This window comes from Beta vulgaris, chromosome 9 (genome assembly GCF_026745355.1).
Source record: "Beta vulgaris subsp. vulgaris cultivar EL10 chromosome 9, EL10.2, whole genome shotgun sequence".
NCBI classification, from domain to species: domain Eukaryota; kingdom Viridiplantae; phylum Streptophyta; class Magnoliopsida; order Caryophyllales; family Amaranthaceae; genus Beta; species Beta vulgaris.
This window is the reverse complement of record NC_079210.1, coordinates 54,469,644-54,484,263: the sequence shown is the minus strand read 5'-3', so window position 1 is coordinate 54,484,263 and position 14,620 is coordinate 54,469,644. Positions and strand designations below refer to the sequence as shown.

At 36.3% G+C, this 14,620-nt stretch overlaps 1 protein-coding gene across 3 annotated transcripts; it reads left to right on the top strand.

The window, feature by feature from the left end:
- Positions 1-10,165, top strand: LOC104904881 (sister chromatid cohesion protein PDS5 homolog E). Of its 3 annotated transcripts, XM_010693294.4 has the most exons (12): positions 5-389; positions 534-737; positions 1,205-1,386; positions 1,668-1,794; positions 1,883-2,077; positions 3,405-3,803; positions 3,919-4,005; positions 8,113-8,198; positions 8,837-8,888; positions 9,107-9,193; positions 9,285-9,328; positions 9,587-10,165. In XM_010693294.4, the coding sequence occupies exons 1-12, from the start codon at positions 285-287 to the stop codon at positions 9,786-9,788; spliced, it is 1,770 nt and encodes a 589-aa protein (XP_010691596.1). In that variant the 5' UTR covers positions 5-284; the 3' UTR covers positions 9,789-10,165. The 3 variants fall into 3 exon arrangements, 2 of the variants coding, with proteins under 2 accessions (XP_048491805.1, XP_010691596.1); XR_007269503.2 differs by lacking the exon at positions 8,837-8,888 and having other exon boundaries at positions 1-389; positions 9,587-9,642; XM_048635848.1 differs by lacking the exon at positions 534-737 and having other exon boundaries at positions 4-389.
- The last annotated feature ends 4,455 nt before the right edge of the window (positions 10,166-14,620 follow it).

Here is a 14,620-nt window from a genome sequence, read left to right as displayed (position 1 = left end):
TAAAAGCCTAAAACCCATAGTCCACATTTACCCTCCAAAACCCCTCTTCCTTATTACACGATAAAATACAACTATACAAGAGGGAGGACGGAGGCGAGGCTAGAGCAATATCTGGTCTATAATTTGCAAGAATTCGAGTAAACAAATCTTAGCGGGCGGTGTCCAATTTCAGCGAATCCCAAAGTTTTAGTTTTTTTGTCAATAAAACCGATATCATCAACAAATAGAGTATCTGTTTTTTGTTATTGTTTTTGGTGTGTTACTTTGGTAGGGATTTTGCAGAGATGTCCGTTGTCGTGAATGAAGAATTGGTTGAGCAGCTTAAGGATGTTGGGAGTAAGCTTCTGCAACCCCCATCTTCCACTCCTGAACTTGTTAACCTACTTGATGTAAGTATATATTATCTCTCACTTTATCACTCTCAATGCGTATTTTATATGATCCAATGTATAATTTATTAGGATTTGTATTCATCATTGTCATATGATCCCATTTTAGAAAAAAGATGAGTAATTTACAATTTAAATCTTTAGGAAGTAGTGTTACTCTTGTCAAAGATTGGACAATCACCAGCCAAGGTTGTGCAAGAGGCACTTTTGCCAACAATGAAGGGTTTAATATCTGACAAGCTTATGGGGAGTTCAGATGCTGATGTTTTGACTACACTTGCTGCTTGTCTAAATGAAATTATGCGGATTTCAGCACCAGTTGCTCCTTATGATGATGACAAAATGAGAGTAGGATCTTGTTTTTTGACACTCATTTCGGCTTCGTTTGGTAGAGCGTAAAATATTTTCAGTGTAAAATGATTTTCATGGAAAACAATTTACAATGTAAAACACAATTCCAAAATTAGTTTTCCGTTGTTTGGTTCTATGTAAGAAAAATGATGAAATGAAAGGAAAATGAAAGGGAAAGTAAGAAGGTAGTGAGAGGAATGTATAAGAGAGATAAGGAAAACAGTTTTCCCTTCATTTTGAAGGGAAAATGGTTTTCCATCATTGTGAGAGTTATTTTATCCCAAAGGAAAATGGTTTTACACTCTTTTGCCAACCAAACAATGTAAAACTGAAAATAGAGGAAAACAGTTTTCCAGGAAAACGTTTTACTGCCTACCAAACGAAGCCTTCATCTTTAGTTTTAAGGAGTTATTGATCATATGTGTTTTTTTTTTCTCTTGTTTGTTGTCTTTCATTTTCTCCAGCAAATTTTTGAGCTCATAGTCTCGTCGTTTGACAACTTAAGCTGTTCTCGTGGCCGTTGTTATTCCAAGGCTGTTCTTATTCTTCAAAGTGTTGCAAGGCTTCGATCGTGTGTAATGATGCTTGACCTCGATTGTGATTCTTTAATCACTAAAATGTTTCAACTTTTTCAGAAACATATCAGGTGAAATTCTTGAGGGCTTGTTTTGTGGCATTGTTTGTTTGCACTTTTTGGTTTTCAGATTTTTTTAAAGTTATATAATATATAGCTTTCATAATAAAATGTTCCGGTTTCTGGAAATCCAACCCTCCTCATCTTTATGGACATCCTTGTTGCCTTTGTATCTATGAGATTATGCCATATTCTTTTGTTAGAGCAGAATAAACTTTAGACTTTTGAGAAACTGACTCGTCTACTGATCTTGATAGCTCAATAATTCATCTAAACTTTCTATTTTGTTAAAGCTCCGATCATCCTCATTGTGTATTCCTGGCTATGGAGAAGATCATGAGTGTCATGGTAGAAGAAAGTGATTCTCTCTCAATGGAGCTTGTCATGGTCCTGGTAGAAAGCATCAGAAAGGAAAACCAAGTAGGTTATATTTGCTTCATTGGTCTGTGAAAGTTTTCCTCGAATGCTGTGTTTCCACGTAGTTCTCATAATTATGCTCTTCTCTCAGAATGCTTCACCTGAAGCTTTTAAATTGGGTGCCAAAGTTGTTGAAGATTGTTCAAAGAAGCTCAGACCTTATATCATGGAAGCAATGACATCATTGGATTGCTGCCTAGAAGATTATGCTCCCATTCTTTCTTTGATTTGTGAGACTGAGTCTAATGCTGTGGAAGACCTTGTTCATGATTCTCCCAAGCATCTGGTATGCATCTATTTTTATTTTTAGATTGTCAATCTGGCATGCTATATTGCTATTTACTCCTATGTAGAGTATGCTTTTTGAGTAAGAATAGGATGGAGAAGGGATTTTGCATTCTGTCATTGGCAATTAGTAGATTGAGCTCATTTGGTTCTTAGCATATTGGAATAATGGATTTGATGCAATGTACGGATTCTAAATAACATGGAGAATAGGGGCTTTTTGCAATAGTTGCCGTGGAATTTGAATGTGAGGAAACAAGTTGTGTTAAAATAGTAATACTATAGTATGAGATGCATTGAAAACCAACATAAGTTTTCTGCATAGTTACTGCTGTACAGTTTAGTACATATGTGCTTACCTTCCGCTGTATGTGAACTAAGGAGAGAGGGTAAATAAGATAGAGAATAATTTAGAGGGGGCGGGAAGTCTACTGTTTATATTTCTCTAAGGAGACAGCCAATTTTTCAATACAAACATCTATTCCAAGAACAATTTTGTGATGGACTATGACTGCATCATCTTATCTATACTCCAATGTCTATGAAACTATGGAAGTTTGTTTAGCACAATTTTATTTCTTCTTTTCTTTTGTCTGGGAAAAAGTATATTTCAATATTATCTATTTATCTTTGAAAAAACTACTTACTGTAGTCTGTAAATGTTGATTTGAGAAAGAAAACTTGTCAACAAATTATATGATACGTTACACAATCAAGTATCTATCAGTTAACTGCCAAGTTTTATTACACATCAGTCATCAGTGTAGTTTGTACAAATAACTTATGCAATTAAATGTCAGCTATCACCTAATTGCCAATTAGATCCTTGGCATATTTTGCCATGTTTTCCGGTGTTGTAACTTGTAAATGATCAAAAGCTTTTTGTAAGATGGTAAACATTATTTTGCCATTAACATTTCTGAATGCTTAAGTTATTGGCTTGTTAGTCTACAATCTAATATTGCATGATTACATTTCTATACAATATTTTTATTCTTTTTCAAGTGTGGTATTGTCGCCCACATTCGCTAGCTGTTAGCAATCAGTAATTGCAGCTAGTGATCTTATACTGATATCCATATTCTTTGCTATGGTATGATGACTACGAAAAGTCTGGAAGTTGTTATTTTCTCTGCTGAGAAACTGACTATGCATTTGTGGCAGTTTGACCAAATAGACGCTCTAATATATTGCTAATATTTAGGTAAAATAAACTAAATATAATAAAGGGTAATTCACGCTGGAGTTTTTTATGCAGTCTGTATGAGCTTACTAATAGAACATTCAGAAATAAGAACCTAATATGCAAATCAAATCTCATTGAGCAGGCAAATAGTGATCCCACTGCGGATGAGCTTCATTCTGCCGAAAATGTGCAGCATTTGAAGACAATAGAAGGTTGCAGTCATGATCCAGGAACTGATTTAGGAACTGCATCCAAGAGCGGAGGGAAGGTCAAGTCCCATAATTCTGATGAAGAGAATCAGAACTCGACAAGCAAAGAGAAAACTGCTCGGGGAATACCTCATGGTCATGTGAAAAATTTGTTAGTACCAAAAAGTGAGAAGGCAGTCCCTACACTGGAAGATGAGGTCTCCAAGGGGGAGACAGAAGAAGTTGTTGATCTTGACAATAAAAAGGTTCGCCAGGCAACTTCTCATGGCGGTAGTAGTGATAAGAAGGGTAAGCCATCAAAGAAGGATGTTTCTGGGGGAACCGGGAAGAAGGTACTGACTATAAACTAAGTTCTAACTTCATTTTGCCTTAGATTCTTCGACATCTAACTCGGTCTTTTTTTCTTCCCCTTATTTTTATGATGATTGAATTTCGTCATCTGTAAAGGGCACAACAGGTTTGTCAAAAAAGAACAAGATCAGGACAAATGACACCTCTAAATCTCAGAGGAAGAGGACCTCCTCAGATGATGATGTATGTACTCACTCAATTAGAACCCTATCATGTTCATATTAACAGCATACTCGTATTAGAAAGAACTGTCGTCTTGTTGCCAAAATATATAAAATCTTTCCTACAGAAGGTGAAATTTTTCCTTTGTGTTTGGTTTGCATTGTTGACTTGTCAGCATTTCATCACTTACTGTAGGAAATATTCCTGTGATATAAGGTTTTCCTTTTTTGTGTTTTGACTCAAACCTGGTCTTTTCCAGTTGTCTGTGCAAACTTATACGAGGATGTTTCAACTGGATATATTTTTTACTCCTTTAAAGTATAGGATCAACTGGGCACGAATGAATTGTTAAAGTTGACTTAACTTGAGAGTTTCCAACTTCATATTGTTCTCCAGTTCTTTCCAGAGTCTGTTTAGTGGAATATTCCGCATGTCTGGCCATCTTCTACACATGTTTTATTGTCCGAGCTATGAGCATCTAGACTGGTGCATATCTAGCCTTTAGACTCATCCTTTATTATAAAAAGATTTCTTAAGTGTTCATTGCATGGTCGATACTACATGCACATGTAGAATTTGTGTATCATACCCCGAGATTGTACACTCTATATATTTGCCTTGTGCTATATCATAGTTTAATGGACTGAGGTAGACTGTTCAGCCCATCTCCTTGTAGCGAAGACATTCAAGATACTGGCTTGGTAGATATCATAATGTTGCTTTAATTGCTGATTTAGTTGGATTTGCTAAATATCATATTGTTGCTTTTAATGCTGTTTTATTTGTCAACTAAAGTAGCTTCTAAACTTAATATTCCAATTTAATTTATAGTAGTTAAACATTCCATTTTTAAATCTTTGGTTTTTTTGATGTGACTCTTGCTGATTTTGTTTTGTTGATGTGAAGCCGTAAAATTTTGGCATCTTCCCTGGAAGCATCGCTATAATAGTTAAGTCCTCAGTGGTTGCCACAGTCTTGCTATCGATGATATAAGGTTCAATATTACCACCACTAGAATGTATTCTCATATAATGCACATGCCTTGATATATGTTGCTCTAGTGTTGCTTTCTGCATTTCAAAGTTCCAAATGAATATATTTACAACTGTAACTTGTTATCTGTGGTGAACCCACTAAGATTTGTGAAGATTTAGGCTAATAAGAGTAAAGGAAAAGCGACAAAGTGACTGTATTGATAAACCCAGAAAGGATGAAGATAATTACCTGCATTCGAGAGGCAGTAATCTCTCCAAGTGACTTGGATAATTTCTGAATGGCTTCATTCATAGCACTAACCTCTATTTATAGAGTCATCTCAACAGTAAGATGCTCCTAATTACACCTCAGCAAAATCATTCTCTCTCTATAACAAACTATCTATGACCAACAAATCTATTAATCATAAATAACAGAAACATTCTTCTAGAAGGTATCTAGGATTAGTGATCTATCATCCTGCTGTAGGTAAAGCGTATGGGAGGCCTAGGTGAGTGTATTGCATTATCCCCTTCCCAAACTCGCACCTTGTCCTCAAGGTGGAAAGCAGGAAAACGTTCTTGTATGAGAGAGAAAGGTTCCCAGGTAGCTTCAAATTTAGACATGCCTTGCCACTGGATTAGAACTTCTACAACTGAAACATCTTCCTGGACAGAAGTGCGCACCCCAACAGTTGCTGTGGTATAAATTCAATCTCCAAATCCGCATTCGTTTGAGTTGAGAAACATGGAATACTGAACGAACTTTGCTTGAAGCATGCAGAGCTAATTTGTTAGCTACAACACCAATGCGACCCACATTTGGATAAGGACCATAGAATTTTGCAGCTAGTTTCTCAAAGGGATGATGGGCGAGGGATTTTTGGCGGTAGGGCTGAAGCTTGATATAAACTAGGTCCCCTACTCAGACCACTTCATCATGCCTTTTTCCATCGGCTATTGCCTTCATGCGTTGTTGCTGTGCTTGGAGCATGTGAGCTCGTAAATCATCGAGGATAACACCACGTCTTGAAAGTGCCTATCCAGCGAGTCGAGTACAGTACGACCATGACCATGGCGGATAATGTGAGGAGCCTCCCTTCCATATATAGAGCTCGGAATGGGGTCAGCATGTGGAGAAGTATTGTACCAAAATTCTGTCCAAGGTAGCCAACTTGCCCAATTACGTGGCTTCCCATTCACAAAACACCTTAAATACGTCTCCAAGAATTTGTTCACCACCTCCGTTTTCCCATCCGTTTGGGGGTGGTAGGCGGTGCTGTGGAGGAGAGAGGTGTTGTGTAGTCTGAAGAGCTCCTTCCAAAAACACAATCATGAAGATGAGGATGCTGGAAAACCATGAAGTCAGACTATCTCCTTGATAAACACATTAGCTATCGTTAGTGCGCTGAAAGGATAGGTGAACCCTATAAAGTGGCCATACTTCGTAAACCGGTCCAGCACCACCAAAAGCGTATCAAATCCCTTCGACCTGGGCAAACCCTCCACAAAGTCCATAGTAATCTCCTTCTAGATTTGTGTCAGCAGTGGTAACGGGTGCAACAACCCCGCTTGTGGCCGCCAGAGAGTGGGTGGAAGCTTTGTGCTGCTTAGAACACCTTTGCACATATTGCGCCACTGCCGTGTGCATGCCATTTGGCGGCCAGGCGGAGATAAGTCTTGAGGTCACCGGAGTGGCTGCCGTAGGGTGAGTCATAGTAGAGTTGCAGCAGTTTGCCGACCAAGGGGTGAGTGGGAACTAGGAATTACCTTGCGGCCCTTGTACAACTAGGAATTCTCTTCAATCTTTAGTGCAAGCTCCATGGCTGCTTCAAGAGTGGGCCGCCCATGAAGCCTTACCTCTGCTTTTATCTCTCCCTTAATCTCATTTATGATCTGTCTGAAATTCCCTCCAGCGTTGTTCAAAATGAATTTCTTTCGAACTTCCATCACCATGCTCACCTGGGTTATTGCTAGTAATTTGTTCATAAAGCGCTCCCTCCTGGGTCGCTCGGAATTGTCGGCGTATTAGCGTCTACAGTTGGGGCCACCGGGTAATGGGCTTACGCCGATGTTCCCACTGATACCAAAATAATGCATCATCTTTCATAGCCACCGACGTGGCTTCCACCTTTACCTCCTCGGCCAACCGGTAGAAATCATAATATCGCTCAGCTCTCATGATCCAGCCATCCGGAATGACCCCATCGAACAACGGCATGTCTAGTTTTTTGAACCTCCAGTTAGATCCTCCATTCCCTCCGGGGGAGCCTATCGGTATATTCGGGCTGATTGGAATATTCGAAGGATCTGGAAAATTAGACCTCACTTCTTTGGAAGCAGGTCTGACCTTCCATGAACGCCCTCATCTTGAGCGTCTCGAGCCATTTCTTCCAGGAAGGGGCAGAACCCATTTGCATTTGCTCCATTGAAGCACGTATTACAGCGAGTTCTTGCTCAAGAGTCTCGACTGATTCTACTCTTTGAGAGACGTTATTAGGCGCCCATCAAATTGTCTAGTTACACACTGCTTTGATACCAACTGTGGTGAACCCACTAAGATTGGTGAAGATTTAGGCTAATAAGAGTAAGGGAAAAGCCAGAAAGGGTGAGGTTAACTAACTGCATTGATAAACCCAGAAAGGGTGAGGTTAACTAACTGCATTTTAGAGGCAGTAATCTCTCCTAATACAAGTGACGGCTAATCTCTGAATGCCTTCATTCATAGCACTAACCTCTATTTATAGAGTCATCTCAACAGTAAGATGCTCCTAATTACACCTCAGCAAAATCATTCTTTCTCTATAACAAACTATCTATGACTCAGCAAATCAATTAATCATAAATAGCAGAAACATTCTTCTAGAAGGTATATAGGATTAGTGAGCTGTCCTGCTGTAGGTAAAGCGGGAGGCCTAGGTGAGTGTATTGCATTATCCCCCTTTTGATTGACAGTTTATCTAGTTTATTATTAATTTCCAGCAAAAATGTATATTTGATTTTGTTATACTGGACAGATCCTGAATCTGCAGTGTTGAATTATTGCTTTCACTATTTGATGAGTTTGCATGCTAGCGAGAAATCATCAATTAAGATTTTGAACACTAATGCCATATATTATCTGGTTTTTCACTAAATGAAATCTTATTCTCAGGTTTTTGAGACTCCTCATGGAAGAAAAGATTACAAAGAGGATTTGATTGGCTCTAGGATCAAGGTTTGGTGGCCTCTCGACCGCAAGTAATGAAACTTCCATAATGCTATTATGAAATTAGATCTCTTGCTCTTCTTAATTCTTATCATAATTTTGACAAGGCTATTTACTTGCTTCAGGTGTTTGATTCCCCACTTGGATATTGTTATTATATACTTAAGATTTCATTGTTTTCCTCATCAGCATATGGTTTAACGTAATTTTAATCCTTTTGAAATAGACTTGGACCTGTACTAAGTAGGAACTGAGATTAGAATAGGAACATATATCATTTTCTTTGTCAACATGTTTTTGCTATCGAAATGCTTAGTGTTCTTGAAGCTTTTCAAACAAATACATAGCCATAGAGGTACTTCTGTCGTAAGGTTAGTGTTTAGAGGTACATGTGCTTCCTGTACTAGACTATATAGAGTCTACCTTTTATGGGCAAAGGAAATGGAAGACAATTGAAACAGGCTTGCTTGTCCAAATTAGTGGAGCTGAAGTTTATTTTATCTTCTGTTGCCTAAGATAAAACAGAACTTACTCCAATTTGACGAGGCTGCCTTTTTGCCCATTTTGACTATAGCCGATTTGCGTTTTACTTGAATGATTTTCTTGACACATTCATCTGATCAGGATTCTTGTTATTTCAGTTTGGTTTAACCAGAGTTCTAATTTGCAGATATTATGAAGGGGTTATCTCATCCTTTGATGCTTCTACAAAGAAGCACAAGGTGAGGTGTTTCATATGGCACTGTCATAATTGCATGTCATCTTGTCCACATTTCGTTTTTTAATTTTATTATCCTAACTACAGCATCTTCAACCTCACTGCTGGTTTTGGGCCACACTCTTTGTTTCACATTTTTAGGTTCATTTTTCAAATATTTTTATTGTCATAATCATCATTTTAATTTGGCTTATATTTTTCTTTTTCTTGATTTATATATAGGTTGACTATGATGATGGAGACAGGGAGGTTTTAAATTTGAGAACGGAACAATGGGAGTTTGTGGGTGATGAAATTTCGAATGATATTGTAGGTGTCCCCGCCCCCATCTCCCCCTTGATATCTCTTTCTATATCTGAAAATGGTATTATGAAGTCCTGACAATTGTTCTATTACTCAGGATTTATTTGTTAACAATCAACATCCTCAGTCACGCCCAAATATGTAAGCTTTCCTCCTGACAGTCGAGTGGATTGAAGTTCTCTCTTTCTGACTATTTTCTCCTGGCAGTCGAATGGCTTAAAGTTTTTTCTTTCTATCTTTCTTCACTGGTAGTCTGGTACACTGTTGACATCATGCTCATCTTGTAACACATGTAGCAAGTTTTTGACTGTGCAAGTCCCGCATTATCCAATTGAGTTGTGGTTTGGTCTATGTCATGCACTCATGCTAATTCATAATTATTGCATGTCATGCACTCAGGCCAAAACGAGAGGCATCAAAAACAGTGCTTGAGAAGGAAACTAATTCAAACAACATGATCAAAGGGGAAGTAATGCTTGACTGTGGGGATGAAGTTGGCGATGGAAGCCATCAAGCTGCCAAGATGGAAGAGAAGGTGAAGATGCCCGAAGGTTTAAGTGAGACAAAAAGGCCAAGGTTGTCCGATGGACAGAAGTCTTAACGTCTACTTTTCAAATCCTCTTCGTGCTCTGATATGATGGAGAAAGTTAAGGTAGATTGATGAGAAGACAAGTTTTTTGTCCTAGATAGCTGTTGGTGCACCTCCTCATATCTAGAAAATTATTTACTCCTACTTAGTAGAGGTTGGAAGCCATATAATGTTGTATATGGTGTAATGATTTTGAAAGTTGAAGAGAATGTTCGAAGGGTTTAGTGGATATGGTTAGGATAGTTGACTTACCTGAGTATGTACAGGTTTGTGTTAGTGGCGTATCTTCTTGCAAAGGGCAACTGTAATTAATTCATCAGCCCGACTGCCCAATTTTGTACACATGAAACCAGATATAAAATCTCTCTCCCCCAAGTATCTTTCTTGTCCATGTTATTAGTTTTGGTACCTGTGGATCCAAGTTCCTCAGCTTTTTCCCTGTTGGCTTAAGAACAAACTGATTTCATCGTGTGATTTTGCCCTTTATCCTGATTACTTTGTAATCCGGTCGATTTCATAACAAGTTAAACTATCACTAAACTGAATGTTTTACAACTTAAAACATCGGCATATGCATATTTGGGGGGGGCGTTCTTTTTTCATCATTGTTATTTTATTGTTTTTTGTGCAACCCCAAATGTTAAACTTATCGCAAAATAGAGGGATTTCAAAAAATTGACTAAGGTCATGTTTGTTAAATGACTTTTTCATTGGCTTTTGCCTTTTGGCTTTTCAAATTGGTCAAATAGCCAAAAAAAAGTGTTTGGTTATTAGTTTTTTGGTTGGCTGAAAAGTTGGCTAATGAAAAAGCTGTTTGGAGCAGCTTCTTGGATTGACTTTTGGCTTATTGGCCCACAAACTCTCTAAAAAACAGCCAACAACTACAATTAATTTTGCCAAACACTTTTGCAAACAGCTGGCTTAAACAACCAACTTAAAAAGCCAATACATACCTCCAATGCTTCCAGCCAGTCAAACAAGCCAACTAAAACAGCCAACAACCAACAGCCGATTGCCAAACAATCTCTAAAATTTATTGTTTGGTGAAATTATAATCATAGTGGCTGTCAATTGTCATTATATAGGACGACTTTAGGCAAACATTACATAATTTGTTAGGTAACAAGAAAAAAAGAATTGGACCTTTCAAGTGAAATTATATAGATATCTACCCTTTCTCTTAGAAGTATTTCCTGATAAACGGTTTGCTATCTAATCATTTTATCATACGACGGCCCTTTACTCACTTGTGCTCAATGTATTCACAATAATCCTCATGATAGATATATAGAACACATCATACATGGAATGTGTGGTCTCATCTACATAAATTAAAGAAGAACAAGTGCGTGCCTTCCTAACTAAATACTTGGACTTTCTGCTAAGTAAACACTCAAATCGGTAAAACAAGGTTGAAAGGAAAAAAATGTAAGACATTTTTGGGAAGGTGAAGCTAGTTCATAGTTCACACTCAAAGACTAAGTCAGAAGTCAGAAGTTGTAGTAGCAGTACTAAGAGAAGTTTCTACGGTCGACATAACACTTTCAATTCCCTTTGAATTGTCTGCAAAATTATACTAGTGTTATGGACTACTCATTTCCATTCCTTTCGTTTCAATCTTTGTGTGCATCTTGGGATTAGTTGGTGACATTGTTGTTAAAATTCCGATCCAGATCTTACGATCCTACGATTTTATGATTTGAAAAACTTCACCGATCCCGGTCATACGTAGGATCTTAATTTTGTAGGATCTTTCGATCTTACCCAACAACAAAAAATCACACTGTACAATCTTCATATGATTCTACGATCCTACGACTTTACGATTCGATCATGTCTTAAAAAAAATCATAAAGTAATTTCACGTATTATATTTGTCCTATTAGATTTTGGTTGCATATTACTTCAATCTTATAGTATTGAAAAACTATCGTCATTTGCTAAAGAAATAAGTCATTATTAATACGTGTAATATTTTTAACATGAGGTTTTCACTACATTCTAGCATAATTATCTCCTTTTACCGAATTGTAGGGATCTTACGATCCTACGATCCGATCTCCCGATTCGATCCTATCAACCCATGCAATCTAAAGTAAGATCCCGATCCTGATACATTGATAGGTGACACATGCACACCGTCTAACTTTGGGATAGATAAAGTGGCGTGGGTGTGGGGTGGGAGTGGGCGTGGCCCAACTATGTGTTCGTGGAGTGCCTGTCACCTATTCTCCACGCTCTTTACTGTTTACTGTGCCACTAACAACAACAAATTGTATCCATTATAGCTTTCTTTCAGATATTTTCTTTTACTTTTCTTATTTAGGAGGAAACAAATTTAAGTTAATTTGTTGAAATAGACTAACCTTTCTCATCCTATGAATGTTGAGAGAAAATACATCAAGAAGTATGATATATGTTGATATTTTAGATGTCTCATTATGTATCACATTTTCATATTTGGTTCTCAAAATAACATGTGACATTTCAAGTTTGATAAATTAATTTTCTATAGTAGCCTTAATAATATAAATATTAGATTTTTTTAATAAAATATATTGATATAATTATGACAAGCAAAACTAAATTTTATTCTAAAAGTTTGTAAACAACCGAACATATCAATAATATAAACTTTCCCCTAAAAAAAAAAAACTTAAAGAAGAAGATGTAGTAGTTTAGTGGAATACTACCCTGAGCACATTACTCAAAGTGACAAAGTTGGAATACCCATCCCAATAATATGTTGTGACATTTACTTGTGGTGGTAATGAGCCTTTAGACATGTTGTCTTCTGAACTGTTGAGCCTTTTACCAACCTTTTGAGTTTGGTGTTGGTTTTCGAACCAATTATTTTTTCTAATAATAATAAATATGTAAACTTAAAAAAGTTGTAAATAATTGATTATAAATATCTTTACACTACTTGTGAGTTATGAGTGTTGCAAATCAATAAAATTATCTTAAATTTAAAACTTCTCCGATTAGAAGAGTTTGTCTTAGCTTGTAAGAGATCGCCTACTTTTAAATTAAAATTGGGCAATGATAAGCCCAATATTAAAAAGAAAATTAGCTCAATAATGACTAGATTAATTTTTTCCGGTGACTAGTTTTAAATCCATTTAGTGACTAGGTCTGCTTTTATATTAAAATTAAACCGTCTTTTCTAATAATTTTTACGATTAAAATATACTCCCACACCCCACAGTTCCGTCTAAGCATCCTCTACTTTTGTTCTACACTCACTTAGTCACGTACACAGTTACATGTTCGTCCATAATACACTACTACCAATCTACCATAAATCATTGGTACAAGTGTGCAACAAGCTCTATTTTCTTTTTGGCGCACAATAATCACGCCCTGCAACAACCTCTATTTGAATATTAACAAAATTTCATAGACCAATCATTGCTATATTGTATGCATGTATGGTACATATATCTCACAAGTTAGGTCCAAATCAGAGTATCAGAGTGTTTATAATCTGTCGTAGATCTAATTATCAGACCAAGTCATAGAGTACTTTGCATTGAACATATCTTAGTTAATAGTTACATCTCTTTGACTACACTCCTACCATATGACCTTATGCTACCTCTAATTGTTTTGATGTAATATTTAATAATTTTAATTTATCCACCAAAAAAGCAAGTATTACATATAGGAAAAAAAAGAGAAAGTATATTATCCATTAATTAGTAATACCGGCCAAAAACAATGATTTTCATCAACGACTTTTATCAATAGAACTAGTTAGGAAGTGAGAAATCTTACATTGTTGTGTGCGGTTTGTAGTACTTATAAAGAAGATGCCACTTGACATATACTCTCTATGCAGTATTTTTTTTAGTTTGTTCACCTGGAATTTTGACATCATAATTAGAGAGAATCTTCTATATTCTTCTCAATGTATAATAAAGTTATAGTTATGGTCATGTTGAGTCTTATTTGATTCGTTTCAATGAGTACTTAATAATCATTGACAAATGCGTATAGTCAAAATAGACAAGCTAAAAAAATGAGGAAATATTATGGACAATGCTTTCTAACAATAGATAGAATATCAATTATAAAAGATATCATTAGTAGATTAGAAACTCATAAATAATTTGCATCGAAAAATTATACTTTATGAACAATGTCACTTCATTAGTACTTTAAATGAAGCAACACAAAAAGATGGTTTGTGTTGTAAACGAGATTGGATTAAGTAACTAGTGGTCTCAACATAAATTTACCAAGTGATTAAGTTATCACAAGTGTAGCTCACAAGTGTTTAATAAAGTTGTTTGATCTTTTGTAAAACATATTGCGAATAAGGTAGCGCATATGTTAGCTCATCTCCAACCTTGAAAAATAGATAATCGTTTATGAATAGATAATGTCCCAGATGATGTTATTTCTATTGCATTAAAAGATATAATATGATCCCCTTTCTTGGATTTCCCTAAAAGAAAAAAGTTTTCACAGAATTAACAGAATTTAGCTCATTCAACCATGAATATTTTTGAAAATCTCATTTATTTTACTAATAAAGTGATCCAAGATTGACCGTTATCTCAAAAAGAAATTTAATTTTTAGACGTACTGATTTTCCTTGCGTTTTTCATACGACTAATGTGCCTCTTGCCCAACAATTAGTCCATGAAAATAACCAAACTTGACTAATGAAAACCAAATTGGCAACCGAAATGACTTATAATTTTACCTAATTTGACAATTCTATATTTGCGATGTTACCCAGTTGATTCCTTACCACAAAAATTTTGTACCCACTTTTTTTTTTTTTTTTTAAATCTTATTATTATTTTTATGCTAACACTTTTCACTCTTGGACATGT